We start from the raw sequence: 14,667 nt of genomic DNA, 5'->3' as shown, positions 1-14,667 counted from the left end.
CTTGGGAGCATCAGGGCCCGGCCCCCAAATAATACCGATTATTAATAGTACTACTACTAATAAAGGCATTTTAATCGAGAAGATTAGGCTAATTCTGTTGTGCTCTTTTTGATGCCCATTGTCTGCCAGTAGGAATGAACTAGGTGAACTAGTTCTAGATATATATTCATTCATTCAATCGTATTTATTGAGCGCTTACTGTGTGCAGAGCACTGTACTAAGCGCTTGGGAAGTACAAGTTGGCAACATATAGAGACAGTCCCTACCCAACAATGGGCAAAGCTCACCACCAACAGGGCCCTCTTTCCCAAATGCTCCCTCCTGGGGGATGCCCAGGCCAGCAGCCCCGGAAATATGCCAAGGAAGAAGAATAATTACGATGGTATTTGTAAAGCGCTTACTAGGTGCCAAGCACTGTTCTAAGCGCTGGGGGAGATACAAGGTAAGCAGGTTGTCCCATGTGGGGTTCAGTCTTCATCCCCATTTTACCGATGAGGTAACTGAGGCCCAGAGAAGTCAAGTGACTTGCCCAAAGCCACCCGGCTGATAAGTGGCAGAGCCGGAATTAGAACCCACAACTTCGGATTCCCAAGCCCGGGCTCTTTCCACTAAGCCACGCTTAATCTCTAAACCATTTTGTATGACTCAATTCCATATCTGGATAATAATAATAATTATAGTACTAGTTAAGCGCTTACTATGTGCCAAGCACTGGGGTGGGTACAAGTTAATCAGGTTGGACACAGTCCCTGTCCCACGTGGGGCTCACACTCAATCCCCGTTTTACAGATGAAGTAACTGAGCCCAGAGAAGTGAAGTGACTTGCCCAAGGTCAGGCAGCAGACATGTGGCGGAGCCAGGATTAGAACCCAGGACCTTCTGACTCCCAGGGCTGTGATCTATCCATTCCAGCTCTTAGGGCAGGGTTTTGCCCCCACCCCTTCATCCCCCCCCGACCCCAAAATTTTTAATGGTATTTATTAAGCGCTTACTATGTACTAGCTTTGGAGTCAGAGGTCATGGGTTCAAATCCGAGCTCCGCCACTTGTCAGCTGGGTGACTTTGGGCAAGTCACTTTACTTCTCTGTGCCTCAGTTCCCTCATCTGGGAAAATGAGCCCGGGCTTTGGAGTCAGAGGTCATGGGTTCAAATCCCAGCTCTGCCACTTGTCAGCTGTGTGACTTTGGGCAAGTCACTTAACTACTCTGGGCCTCGGTTACCTCATCTGTAAAATGGGGATTAAGACTGTGAGCCCCCCGTGGGACAACCTGATCACCTTGTAACCTCCCCAGCGCTTAGAACAGTGCTTGGCACATGTTGCCAATTTGTACTTATGTTGCCAATTTGTACTTCCCAAGCGCTTAGTACAGTGCTCTGCACATAGTAAGCGCTCAATAAATACGATTGATGATGATGATGATGATGCTTTGCACATAGTAAGCGCTTAATAAATGTCATCATCATTATTATTACTATCGGCTTGAGAAGCAGCGTGGCTCAGTGGGAAGAGCCCGGGCTTGGGGATCAGAGGTCGTGGGTTCTAATCCCGCCGCATCCACTTGTCTGCTGTGTGACCTTGGGTGAGCCACTTCATTTCTCTGGGCCCCAGTTCCCTCTTCTGGAAAATGGGGATTGACACTGTGAGCCCCACGTGGGACACCCTGATTACCCAGCGCATAGAACAGTGCTTGGCACATAGTAAGCGCTTAACAACTACCATCATTATTGTTATTATTATTAAGCCAACCCATTCCAATCCACTAATTATGAGTAAATAATCAATTACTGAGCACTTACTCTCTGCAGACGGCTGAGCTGGGCAGTTGGGGAGCTAGTGGAGATGACTCCTACCTTCAGGGAGCTTTCTATCCACCCAGGGAGACAGATACTACAATCAATTACCAGTGTGGGGGGCGGGAGAGCAGAGGGCATAAAAGTATATATTTATTACTCGATTTATTTATTTTACTTGTACATATTTATTCTACTTATTTTATTTTGTTAATATCAATCAATCAATCAATCGTATTTATTGAGCGCTTACTGTGTGCAGAGCACTGTACTAAGCGCTTGGGAAGTATAAGTCGGTAACATATAGAGACAGTCCCTACCCAACAGCGGGCTCACAGTCTAAAAGGGGGAGACAGACAACAAGACAAAACATACTAACAAAATAAAATAAATAGAATAGATATGTACAAGATAAATAAAGAAATAGAGTAATAAATATGTACAAACATATATACATATATACAGGTGCTGTGGGGGAAGGGAAGGAGGTAAGATGGGGGGATGGAAAGGGGGACGAGGGGGAGAGGAATCAATCAATCGTATTTATTGAGTGCTTACTGTGTGCAGAGCACTGTACTAAGCGCTTGGGAAGTACAAGTTGGCAACATCTAGAGACAGTCCCTACCCAACAGTGGGCTCACAGTCTAAAAGGGGGAGACAGAGAACAAAACCAAACATACTAACAAAATAAAATAAATAGAACAGATAGGCACAAGTAAGATAAATAGAGTAATAAATACGTACAAACATATATACATATATACAGGTGCTGTGGGGAAGGGAAGGAGGTAAGATGGGGGGATGGAGAGGGGGACGAGGCGGAGAGGAATCAATCGCATTTATTGAGCGCTTACTGTGTGCAAATATGTTGTTCTCCATCTCCCCCTTCTCGACTGTGAGCCCACTGTTGGGTAGGGACCGTCTCTAGATGTTGCCGACTTGGACTTCCCAAGCGCTTAGTACAGCGCTCTGCACACAGTAAGCGCTCAATAAATACGACTGAATGAAAAATGAATGAAAAGTAGACACAGAAGTGCCGTGGAAGCGTGGTTTCTGAGGGGGGTGACAGAGCCCGGGCCTGAGTCAGAAAACCTGGATTCTAATCCCGGCTCCGCCACTTGGCTGCTGTGTGACCCTGGGCGAGTCGCTTCACTTCTCTGGGCCTCGGATCCCTCATCTGGAGAATGGGGATGAAGACTGTGAGCCCCACGTGGGTCATGGATTTAATCCAGCCTGATTATCCTGATTCTACCTCAGCGCCAAGTAGAGTTCCTGGCGCACACAGTAAGCGCTTCAGAAATACCCTTACAAAAATAATAATCGCGGGCGGCCCGCCTCTGTGCGAATTTTTTGGAGACGGGAAGGGGCTCAGTGGCCTGAAAGAAGACCTCCTCCCTGACAGGCACGGGTGAAATGCTCCGGAAATGACCGCTGAGATCCGGAGAATATCTGCTCTTTGGGAGCGGAATGCTCTCTCCAATGGGTGTGGGAGAAACAGATAGATCACGGTCATATAGGAAAAGACTTCTTATCCACAAGAATAATAATGTCGATTGTAGTATTTGTTAGTGCTGGTTTAGGTCACCCAGTAAAGTGACTTGCCCAAGGTCACGCTGCAGCCCCTCGTCTGCTGGGCGACCCTGGGCAAGCCGTTTCGCTTCCCCCGTGCCTCAGTGACCCCATCTGTCAAATGGGGATTAAGACCGGGAGCCTCACGAGACTGAGTCCAACCCGGTTAGCATATACTCATTCATTCAATCGTATTTATTGAGTGCTCACTGTGTGCAGAGCACTGTACTAAGCGCTTGGGAAGTCCAAGTTGGCAACATAGAGAGACAGTCTCTACCCAACGGCGGGCTCACAGTCTAGAAGGGGGAGAAAGGCAACAAAACAAAACAGATTAACAAAATAAAATAAATAGAATAGCTATGTACAAGTAAAATAAATAGAGTAATAAATATGTACAAACATCCATACATATATCTAGGTGCTGTGGGGAGGGGAAGAAGGTAAGGCGGGAGGGATGGGGAGGGGGGTAGAGGAAGGAGGGGGCTCAGTCTGGGATATATCTATCCCGGTGCTTAGTACAGTGCCCTGCACATAGGAAGTGCTTAAGTAGCGTGGCTCAGTGGAAAGGGCATGGGCTTTGGAGTCAGAGGTCATGGGTTCAAATCCCAGCTCCGCCACTTAATCAGCTGTGTGACTGTGGGCAATCAATCAATCAATCAATCGTATTTATTGAGCGCTTACTGTGTGCAGAGCACTGTACTAAGAGCTTAATTCTCTGTGCCTCAGTTCCCACATCTGGAAAATGAGGATTAAAACTGTGAGCCCCCCGTGGGACAACCTGATCACCTTGCAAGCTCCCCAGTGCTTAGAACAGTGCTTTGCCCATAGTAAGCGCTTAATAAATACCATCATTATTATTATTAACAAAAAAAAGGGGGGGCTGAGCGGGGGTTGGGACCCAGGTCCTCTGATTCCCAGGCCCGCGTTGGTTCCGTCAGGCCAGGCGGTGGGAGCCGAGGCGAGCTCCGGGGCCGACACCGCCGCTTTCCGAAATGGAGCCCGGGATATATGTTGCCAACTTGTATGTCCCAAGCGCTTAGTACAGTGCTCTAGCACACAGTAAGCGCTCAATAAATACGATTGACTGATTGATTATCGCTGGCCGCTCCGTGTCCGGCTGTGGAGACGGCCCGGCTCCCCTCTCTCCGCGCCCCTGCGACGCCCCCCCGGCCCGGCCCGCTCTTACCCTGGTGTACTTGTTGAAGCTGCGCAGGATCTCCCAGCCCCAGTCCTGGTACTTCTTGTCCCCGGTGAGGCGGTACAGATAGAAGAGGCTCTCCACCGTCTCGGGCCGCAGCAGGTTGTGCCTGTCGGCGGGCTGCGGAGGCGAGCGGGGCCGGTGTCTCGGGGGGCCGAGGCCGGCCGGGCGGCCGGGCAGCCCCGCGCCCGAATCCCAGAGTCCCCCGGCCCTCACCTTGACCTCCACGTCCCTGTGGCCGTTCTGGGGGTGGGTGTTGAAGTGCACGATCTCCGGGCTCAGGCCGGTCTCCACTTGGCGGTACATCTGGTAGCAGGTCTCCATCAGGGCCTTGGCCAGGTCCATGTGGTCGGCGGCCAGCCCGTGGTGGGCGCCCAGGGCCAGGGTCCCCGGCAGGAAGCACACCAGGTGATCCTGACGGGAAGACACCCGCTCCCTTCGCCGGGGGCCCTTCCGGTGCCGCCACGGAGCCACTCTCAATCCCGCCGGCAGCCCACGAGGTCGTTACCGGTTCCCCCTCCTACTCGGCCCGGGAGCCGTAGCTCTAGATCATCATCATCAATCGTATTTATTGAGCGCTTACTGTGTGCAGAGCGCTGGACGAAGCCCTTGGGAAGTACAAATTGGCAACATATAGAGACAGTCCCTACCCAACGGTGGGCTCACAGTCTAAAAGCTATAAGTCAATTGCAGTCTATATCTGCAATTTATTTATAAAAATCACGGTAGTGATGGCATTTGTTAAGCGCTTACTACGTGCCAAGCGCTGGGGTAGATGCAAGGTACAAGATACAAGAGGAGAGGAGAGAGGAAAAAGAAGGGAAGAGAAAAGGGAAGGGAAAAAGGCAAAGGAAGGGAAAAGGGAAGGGAAGGGAGAAGGGAGGGAAAAAGGAAAGGGAGGGGAAGGAAAGGGAAAGGAAGGGGAAAGGGAAAAGAGGGAAGGAGAAAGGAAGGGAGAAGGGAAGGGAGAAGGGAGGGAAAAAGGAAAGGGAGGGGAAGGAAAGGGAAAGGAAGGGAAAAGGGAAAAGAGGGAAGGGGAAAGGAAGGGAAAAGGGAAGGGAAGGGAGAAGGGAGGGAAAAAGGAAAGGGAGGGGAAGGAAAGGGAAAGGAAGGGAAAAGGGAAAAGAGGGAAGGGAAGGGGAAAGGAAGGGAAAAGGGAAGGGAAGGGAGAAGGGAGGGAAAAAGGAAAAGGGAAGGGAAGGGAGAAGGGAGGGAAAAAGGAGAAGGGAAAGAAAGGGAAGGGAAAGGAAGGGAAAAGACGGAAAGGAAGGGAAGAAGAGGGCTAGGAAGGGAAGGGTAAGTGCTTAACAAATACTATAATTATTATTTAGAGAAAGTGTCCACCACCTCTGTAATATAGGACTCTCCCAAGCGCTTAGTCTAGTGCTCTGTACACCATAAACGCTCAGTAAATACCCACTGATCGACCAATTCCTATTACTGCTCCCTGAAACCGAGAACCACCACCGGTCGCCCAATTCCACGGTGGAAAAGCCAAAGGGCCGGGCCGGGCCAGGGGCTCGGGGGCCCTTCGGGGCACGGCAGACCCGCTCACCATCTTGGCGCTGAAATGGCCGTGAGCCAGCTCTCCGACGAACGTCAGTTTGCTGGGTTCCGACTTGCGGAGCAGGTGCCTTTTGACTCCCTCTATGGCCTGGACGTAGTCTTCCCGCAACCTGCGAATTGGAGTCGTTTTCCAAGATTGAGTCACAAGCTCTTTCAGCGCGTCCATGTATTCCAGCCGACAACACCTTTTCACACGCTGTGGGTGGGTGAGCTTCACTGTGGGCAGGGAACGCGCCGGACTGGACTCTCCCGGGGGTTTCAGTCCGGCGCTCTGCACACAGTAAGCGCTCAATAAATACCACCGATCGACTGATTTCGAGTCCCGCGGCGGGGAGGATCAGGGCGGGATTGTGACAGAATAAAGGCCAGGGAATCATAAGAACCTGGGTTCTACTCCCGGCTCCGCCACTTGTCTGCCGTGTGACCCTGGGCAAGTCACTTCACTTCTCCGGGCCTCAAGTTACCTTATCCGTGAAATGGGGATTAAGACGGTGAGCCCCATGTGGGACGGGGACTGTGTCCAACCTGATTTGCTTGTTTCCACCCCAGCGCTTAGTACAGTGCCTGGCACATAGCACTTAACAGATACTATTATTATTATTATCTCATTTTGTGCAGTGGTCAATGCCCTACTTTTGTTTTCCGACATCATGGCGTAGTGGGCAGGGCCCAGGCCTGGGACTCAGAAGGTCATGGGTTCTAATCCCGGCTCCGCCACGTCTTAAGCGCTTAGTACAGTGCTCTGCACACAGCAAGCGCTCAATAAATACGATTGATGATGTCTGCTGGGTGACCTTGGGCAAGTCACTTGACTTCTCTGTGCCTCGGTTACCTCATCTGTAAAACGGGGATTAAGACTGTGAGCCCCAGGTGAGACAGGGATGGTATTTAACCCACTTTGCTTCCACCTACTCCAGCGCTTACTACATTGCTTGGCACCCAGTAAGTGCTTAACAGCGTGGCTCGGTGGAAAGAGAAGCAGCGTGGCTCAGTGGAAAGAGCCCGGGCTTTGGAGTCAGAGGTCATGGGTTCGAATCCCGGCTCCACCACGTGTCTGCTGTGTGGCCTTGGGCGAGTCACTTAACTTCTCTGGGCCTCAGTTACCTCGTCTGTAAAATGGGGGTGATGACTGTGAGCCCCACGTGGGACAACCTGATCGCCTTGTATGCCCCCCCCCCCCGCAAAGCTTAGAACAGTGCTTTGCACATAGTAAGCGCTTAACAAATGCCATTATTAAAAAGAGCCCGGGCTTTGGAGTCAGAGGTCATGGGTTCAAATCCCAGCTCCGCCAACTGTCAGCTGGGTGACTTTGGGCAAGTCACTTCACTTCCCCGTGCCTCAGTTACCTCATCTGTAAAATGGGGATGAAGACTGTGAGCCCCCCTTTGGGACAGCCTGAACACTTTGTAACCTCCCCAGCGCTTAGAACAGTGCTTGGCATTATTATTATTACCACAATTATAATCATTATTATGCTTCAGGCCTCCGTTTCCTCACCTGGAAAACGGGGATCGGGCTTTTGAGTTCCACGTGGGATCGGGACCGATTCCAACCTGATTTGCCTGGACCTACCCCAGGGCTTACTACAGTGCCCGACACATAGTAAGCGCTTAGCACCCCCCCCAGTTGTTATTGCTATTATTATTATCATCAACGACCCGTCCGCGGGCCCTTACTCATTTTCTCTCTTGCCGCCCTGGATCCACTGTTTCAGCAGATACTCGTAATAGCTGTCCGCCCGGGCGCCCAGGGTGTAGACGGCGAGGTGGGTGAACAGGCCGCTGTTGGTGTTGATAAACATGGGCACCAGCCCGTCCTTCTTCCCCGACAGGGCACGGACGTGCCTCATCACATCGTTCACCGCTTTCTGGAGCCGGCCACGGACGGCGGGGGGAGGAAAAAGGAGGGAAGGGGATGAAAGGGGCGCCGGGGTGAGGCGGGCCCCGGCTCGGGCTGGGATCCCGGCCTCGCTTTCCCCCCTGCGTCTGACTGGAATCCTCCGGCGCGGGATCGTTGGAAGCGGAAAGGGCCTGGAGATTCGGGAGCCAGTGGGCCTGGTTTCTGACTGACCTCCTTCCCGCGGGGTTGTTCCGGGGAAGTGGCTTCACTTCTCTGGGCCTCCGTTTCCTCGTTTGGTCGACGGGGATTCGGCGTGGTGCGGGGGGCAGAGAGCCTCGGCTTGGGAGTCAGGAGCTGGGTTCTAATTCTGGCTCTGCCACTCATTCAATTGTATTTATCGAGCGCTTACTGTGTGCAGAGCACTGGACTAAGCACTTGGGAACACAGCTTAGTATAGTGCCTGGCACATTCATTCATTCATTCAATGAATGTATATATATATCTATATATATATATGTGCATGTATACATGTTTGTACATATTTATTACTCTATTATTTATTTTACTTGTACATATCTATTCTATTTATTTTATTTGGTTAATATGTTTGGTTTTGTTCTCTGTCTCCCCCTTCTAGACTGTAAGCCCACTGTTGGGTAGGGGCTGTCTCTGTTGCCAACTTGGACTTCCCAAGCGCTTAGTAGCTCTGCACACAGTAAGCGCTCAATAAATACGATTGATTGATTGATTGATTCAATCGTATTTATTGAGCGCTTACTGTGTGCAGAGCACTGGACTAAGCGCTTGGGAAGTCCAAGTTGGCAACATATAGAGACGATCCCTACCCAACAGTGGGCTCACAGCGCTTAGGACAGTGCTAGCGCTTCTCACATAGTAAGCGCTTAACAAATGCCATTATTATTATTATTACCAGAAATAGCACTTAACAAATACCATTATTATTATTACCTTATTTTCTGCAGTGGTCAATGCCCTACTTTTGTTTCCTGACAACACAGCGCAGGATTAACAAATACTACAATTATTGTTTTTAGGATAAATACCGTTGATTGGCGAGTAATCGTGACAACAACTTTGTGCGGTGCTTACTAGGGGTCAAGCACCGTCCCGGCTTGTCGGCCACATCGAGGGATGGTCCCTCCCCAACAACGGGCTCTAAGTCTAGAAGGGGGAGACGGCCGACCAATTTGTACTTCCCAAGCGCTTAGTACAGTGCTCTGCACATAGTAAGCGCTCAATAAATACGATTGATGATGATGACAAAACCAAACACGTCGTCCGGGTGACCGCGGGAAAGGCATTTTTACCTCGCCCCGCCTCAGCCACCTCATCCGGAAAATGGGGATCGTGAGCCCCACAGGTTGGACTGGCTTCCACCCACTCCAACCTTCGCGACCACCCCGATTTTTACGAAGTGCGATGGCCGGGGCCGGGATTCGGACGGCGCCGGGGGGCCCCCCCCGGACCTGAAATCTGTCGTCGCCGGTGAGGCGGGAGAGCTCCCGGAATTCCAGCTGGATGCTGGTCACCTCGGCCACGGTGCTGTCCGCCGTCCAGCGGGGCGGGTGGGCCGTGCCCCGCCCGATGTTCACGTCCGAGAACGGGATCTTGGACGGGGTGTTGAAGGCCGGCATCAGGCGGTTTCCGATATCTTTCTGAGAAAGGTATCCGGAGGTGAGAGGCGGCGCGGCTCAGTGGGAAGGACCTGGGTTCTAATCCCGGCTCCGCCGCTTGCCTGCTGGGTGACCCCGGGCGAGTCACTTCACTTCTCTGGGCCTCGGTTCCCTCGCCCGTCAAATGGGGATTGAGACTGTGAGCCCCAAGTGGGACAGGGACTGTGCCCAATCCCGTTTGCTCGGATTCACTCCAGCGCTTAGTACAGTGCCCGGCGTGTGGTAAGCGGTGTGGCTTAGTGGAAAGAGCCCACGCTTGGGAGTCAGAGGTCGTGGGTTCTAATCCCGGCTCTGCCGCTTGTCTGCTGTGTGACCGTGGGCAGATCACTTAACTTCTCTGTGCCTCGGTCACCTCATCGGTAAAATGGGGATGATGACTATAAGTCCCATGTGGGACAAGCTGATTATCTTGTATCTACCCCAGTGCTTGGCACATAGTAAGCGCTTAACATTCATTCAATCGCATTTATTGAGCGCTGACTGTGTGCAGAGCACTGTACTAAGCGCTTGGGAAGTCCAAGTTGGCAACATCTAGAGACGGTCCCTACCCAACAGTGGGCTCACGGTCTAGAACAAATATCAGCATTACTATAGAGAAGTGGTGTGGTTCACTGGAAAGAACCCGTGCTTGGCAGTCAGAGGTGGTGGGTTCTAATCCCGGCTCTGCTACATGTGTGCTGCGTGACCTTGGGCAAGCCACTTCACTTCTCTGAGCCTCAGTTCCCTCATCTGCAAAATGGGGATGAAGACTGTGAGTCCCACGTGGGGCAACCTGATGACCCTGCATCCCCCCGCCCACAGCGCTTAGAACGGTGCTTGGCACATAGTAAGCGCCTAACAAATGCCATCATTATTATTACTATTATCAAATACCGCAATTACAAAATGCCATAATAATAATGGCATTTGCTAAGCACTTACTATGTGCCAAGCACTGTTCTAAGCACTGTGGGGGGGGAGATATAAGGCGATCAGGTTGAGACCCCCTAAAAAAAGGCTCAAATCAGCAACTCCGGAGGACTCACCGCTTTTTCCAGGAAGAGGCCGTCTCCGGATAAGTGGTAGGTACTGAGCAGCCCACCGAGGATGCGGATGGTGCTCTCGAAAAGATTCACGTCCACGTTCTTCTCAAAAACCAATTCCGTGGCCACCCACTTCCTGGCTTCTTCAAACTCTACGTCACAAACACAGACACACACACACAAAAAGACAGAGGGGCTTGTTGATAATACCAACATTATTACTATTATTGAGACTATCATCATCAATCGTATTTACTGAGCGCTTACTGTGTGCAGAGCACTGTACTAAGGGACTATCTGCACAGACTCTTTAGGCTGGGTTGACAGACGTGCCTACTGGAGAGCCCAGGCCTGGGGGTCAAAGGACCTGGGTTCTAATCCCGGCTCGTCCACTGTGTCGCTTCACCTCTCTGGGCCTCGTCTGCAAAATGGGGATTAAGACCGTGAGCTCCAAGTGGGACGAGGGCTGTGTCCAGCCCTCTGGACCGTAAGCTCGCTGTGGGCCGCGAACGCGTCTGTTTATTGGACTAATGTCCCCTCCCAAGCGCTTAGTACAGTGCTCTGCACGTGGTAAGCGCTCAATTAATACGACTGAATGAATGAATGGATTAGCTTGGATCGACCCCAGCGCTTAATACCTCCCTTCCCCACAGCACCTGTTAATATGTGTATACGTTTGTACATATTTATTACTCTATTTATTTATTTATTTTACTTGTACATATCTATTCTATTTATTTTATTTTGTTAGTAAGTTTGGTTTTGTTCTCTGTCTCCCCCTTTTAGACTGTGAGCCCACTGTTGGGCAGGGACTGTCTCTATATGTTGCCAACTTGTACTTCCCAAGCGCTTAGTACAGTTCCCTGCACACAGTAAGCGCTCAATAAATACGATTGATTAATACAGTGCCTGGCACATAGTAAGTGCTTAACGCCACTTATAAAAAAATGGAGAATGAGGAGATCGACTTCAGAGAAACCTTTGAGAGGGTGAAATGGGAATTAAAACAGGTCAGTTAGGATTGCCTAATTGAGTGGGCCGTTAGAACGAGCTTTCTGCTTTCCTCTTCACTTCCTGTTTAGATTTGTACAGCTCCTCATCCGATATCCAGACTCCGAAAAGAGAGAATAGAGGTTAATAATAATAACAATAATGTTGGCATTTGTTAAGCGCTTACTATGTGCAAAGCACTGTTCTAAGCGCTGGGGGGGATACAAAGTGATCAGGTTGTCCCACGTGGGGCTCATAGTCTTAATCCCCATTTTACAGATGTGGTAACTGAGGCTCAGAGAAGTGACTGGCCCAAGGCCACACAGTAGACATGTGGCGGAGCCGAGATTCGAACCCATGACCTCTGACTCCAAAGCCCGGGCTCTTTCCACTGAGCCACGCTGCTTATCGGTGTCTCCCACTGCAATAAGGAAACGGAAAAAGGCATCGTCTCCGTCCCCTGCTTTTTAAACGGCCCAGTCATCGCGGATGGGGAGAAGAAGCCTGCTGTTGGGTAGGGACCGTCTCTATATGTTGCCAGCTTGTACTTCCCAAGCGCTTACTACAGCGCTCTGCACACAGTAAGCGCTCAATAAATACGACTGATTGATTGATCTGTCTCCCCCCTTCTAGACTGTGAGCCTTTTGTTGGGCAGGGACTGCATCTGCCCGACATCACACAGCACGGACGAACGGCAGAGCCGGAATAAGAACCCACGTCCTCTGTCTCCCAAGCCCGGGCTCTCTCCGCTAGATCACACGGCTTGTCTTTCTGTGTGCAGGTGGTACTGTACTAAGCGCCTATGGTAAAAGAGTGGATGAACTTCCCAAGGGACTGAGGGTTAGATGGAGAATAGGAGATCCACGATTGAGCTTTGAACCTTACAGTCTTGCCCTCTAGAATGGAAACCCATCATCATCATCAATCGTATTTATTGAGCGCTTACTATGTGCAGAGCACTGTACTAAGTGCTTGGGAAGTACAAATTGGCAACATATAGAGACGGTCCCTACCCAACAGTGGGCTCACAGTCTAAAAAACAGTCTAAAAACCCATGGGCAGAGACCTCATGTTTACCAACTCAGTGATATCGTACGCTCCCAAACACTTTGCATAGTGCTTTGCACACAGTAAGCGCTCAGTGCGAGTAATCTAGTGGATAGAGCGTGGGCCTGCTCTATTCAGCCTCCCTCCCATCTTCTAGACTGTGAGCCCGCTGTTGGGTAGGGACCGTCTCTATATGCTGCAAGCTTGTACTTCCCAAGCACTTAGCACAGTGCCCTGCATACAGTAAGCGCTTAATACGATTGAATGAATGAATGACCGTCTCTATACGTTGCCAAACTGTACTTCCCAAGCGCTTAGTACAGTACTCTGCCCACAGCAGGCGCTCAATAAATATGATTGAATGAATGACCGCCTCCATACGTTGCCAAATCGTACTTCCCAAGCACTTAGTACAGTGCTGTGCACACAGTAAGTGCTCAATAAATACAACTGAATGAATGACCGTCTCTATACGTTGCCAAATTGTACTTCCCAAGCGCTTAGTACAGTGCTGTGCACACAGTAAGCGCTCAATAAATACAACTGAATGAATGACTCCCCTCTGCACATATGTATTTATCTGTATATATCTGTAATTTATTGTTTTATCTATTTGTATTAATGTCTGCCTCCCCCTCTAGACCATGAGCTCGTTGTTGGGTAGGGACCGTCTCTATATGTTTCCAACATGTACTTCCCAAGTGCTTAGTACAGTGCTCCGCACACAGTAAGCGCTCAATAAATACGATTGAATGAATGACTCCCCATAGCACATATGTATCTATCTGTATTTATCTGTAATTTGTTGTTTTATCTATTTGTATTAATGTCTGTCTCCCCCTCTACACCGTGACCTCTTGTTGGGTAGGGACCGTCTCTATATGTTTCCAACTTGTACTTCCCAAGCGCTTAGTACAGTGCTCCACACACAGTAGATGCTCAATAGATACGATTGAATGAATGACTCCCCACAGCACATATGTATCTATCTGTATATATCTGTAATTTGTTGTTTTATCTATTGGTATTAATGTCTGTCTCCCCCGCTAGACCGTGAGCTCGTTGTTGGGTAGGGACCGTCTCTAGATGTTTCCAACTTCTACTTCCCAAGCGCTTAGTACAGTGCTCCGCACACAGTAAGCGCTCAATAAATACGATTGAATGAATGACTCTCCACAGCACATATGTATCTATCTGTATATATCTAATTTGTTGTTTTATCTATTTGTATTAATGTCTGTCTCCCCCTCTAGACCGTGAGCTCGTTGTTGGGTAGGGACCGTCTCTAGATGTTTCCAACTTGTATTTCCCAAGCGCTTAGTACAGTGCTCCGCACACAGTAAGCTCTCAATACGATTGAATGAATGACTCCCCACAGCACATATGTATCTATCTGTAATTTGTTGTTTTATCTATTTGTATTAATGTCTGTCTCCCCCTCTAGACCGTGAGCTCATTGTTGGGTAGGGACCGTCACTAGATGTTTCCAACTTGTACTTCCCAAGCGCTTAGTCCAGTGCTCCGCACACAGTAAGCGCTCAATAAATACGATTGAATGATTGAATGAATGTTGCCAAATTGTACTTTCCAAGCGCTTAGTCCGGCGCTCTGCCCACAGTAGGCGCTTGTGTTTACCAACTCTGTAATATCGTACGCTCCCAAACACTTCGTATAGTGCTTTGCACACAGTAAGCGCTCAGTGCGAGTAATCTAGTGGATAGAGCGTGGGCCTGCTCTATTCATCCTCCCTCCCATCTTCTAGCCTGCTGTTGGGTAGGGACCGTCTCTGTATGTTGCAAGCTTGTACTTCCCAAGCGCTTAGTACAGTGCTCTGCATGGAGTAAGCGCTCAATAAATACGATTGAATGAATGAATGACCGTCTCTATACGTTGCCAAACTGTATCATCATCATCAATCGTATTTACTGAGCGCTTCCTATGTGCAGAGCA

General features: G+C 50.0%; 1 protein-coding gene across 2 annotated transcripts in view; it reads right to left on the bottom strand.

The window, feature by feature from the left end:
* MAN1B1 (mannosidase alpha class 1B member 1) overlaps positions 1 to 14,667 on the bottom strand; it is a 32,512-nt gene that overhangs the window by 3,449 nt on the left and 14,396 nt on the right. For both annotated transcript variants that reach the window (XM_038767991.1, XM_038767992.1), the window contains exons 7-12: positions 10,683 to 10,831; positions 9,451 to 9,639; positions 7,801 to 7,991; positions 6,114 to 6,234; positions 4,775 to 4,972; positions 4,547 to 4,678 (exon numbers count right to left, since the gene is read on the bottom strand). In XM_038767991.1, the coding sequence (XP_038623919.1) occupies positions 4,547 to 4,678; positions 4,775 to 4,972; positions 6,114 to 6,234; positions 7,801 to 7,991; positions 9,451 to 9,639; positions 10,683 to 10,831 (980 nt within the window). The remainder of the gene's footprint in view (positions 1 to 4,546; positions 4,679 to 4,774; positions 4,973 to 6,113; positions 6,235 to 7,800; positions 7,992 to 9,450; positions 9,640 to 10,682; positions 10,832 to 14,667) is intronic.

This window comes from Tachyglossus aculeatus, chromosome 27, assembly GCF_015852505.1.
Source record: "Tachyglossus aculeatus isolate mTacAcu1 chromosome 27, mTacAcu1.pri, whole genome shotgun sequence".
Lineage (NCBI taxonomy): Eukaryota > Metazoa > Chordata > Mammalia > Monotremata > Tachyglossidae > Tachyglossus > Tachyglossus aculeatus.
The sequence above is the reverse complement of the archived record's forward strand: the minus strand, read 5'-3'. Positions and strand labels throughout refer to the sequence as shown.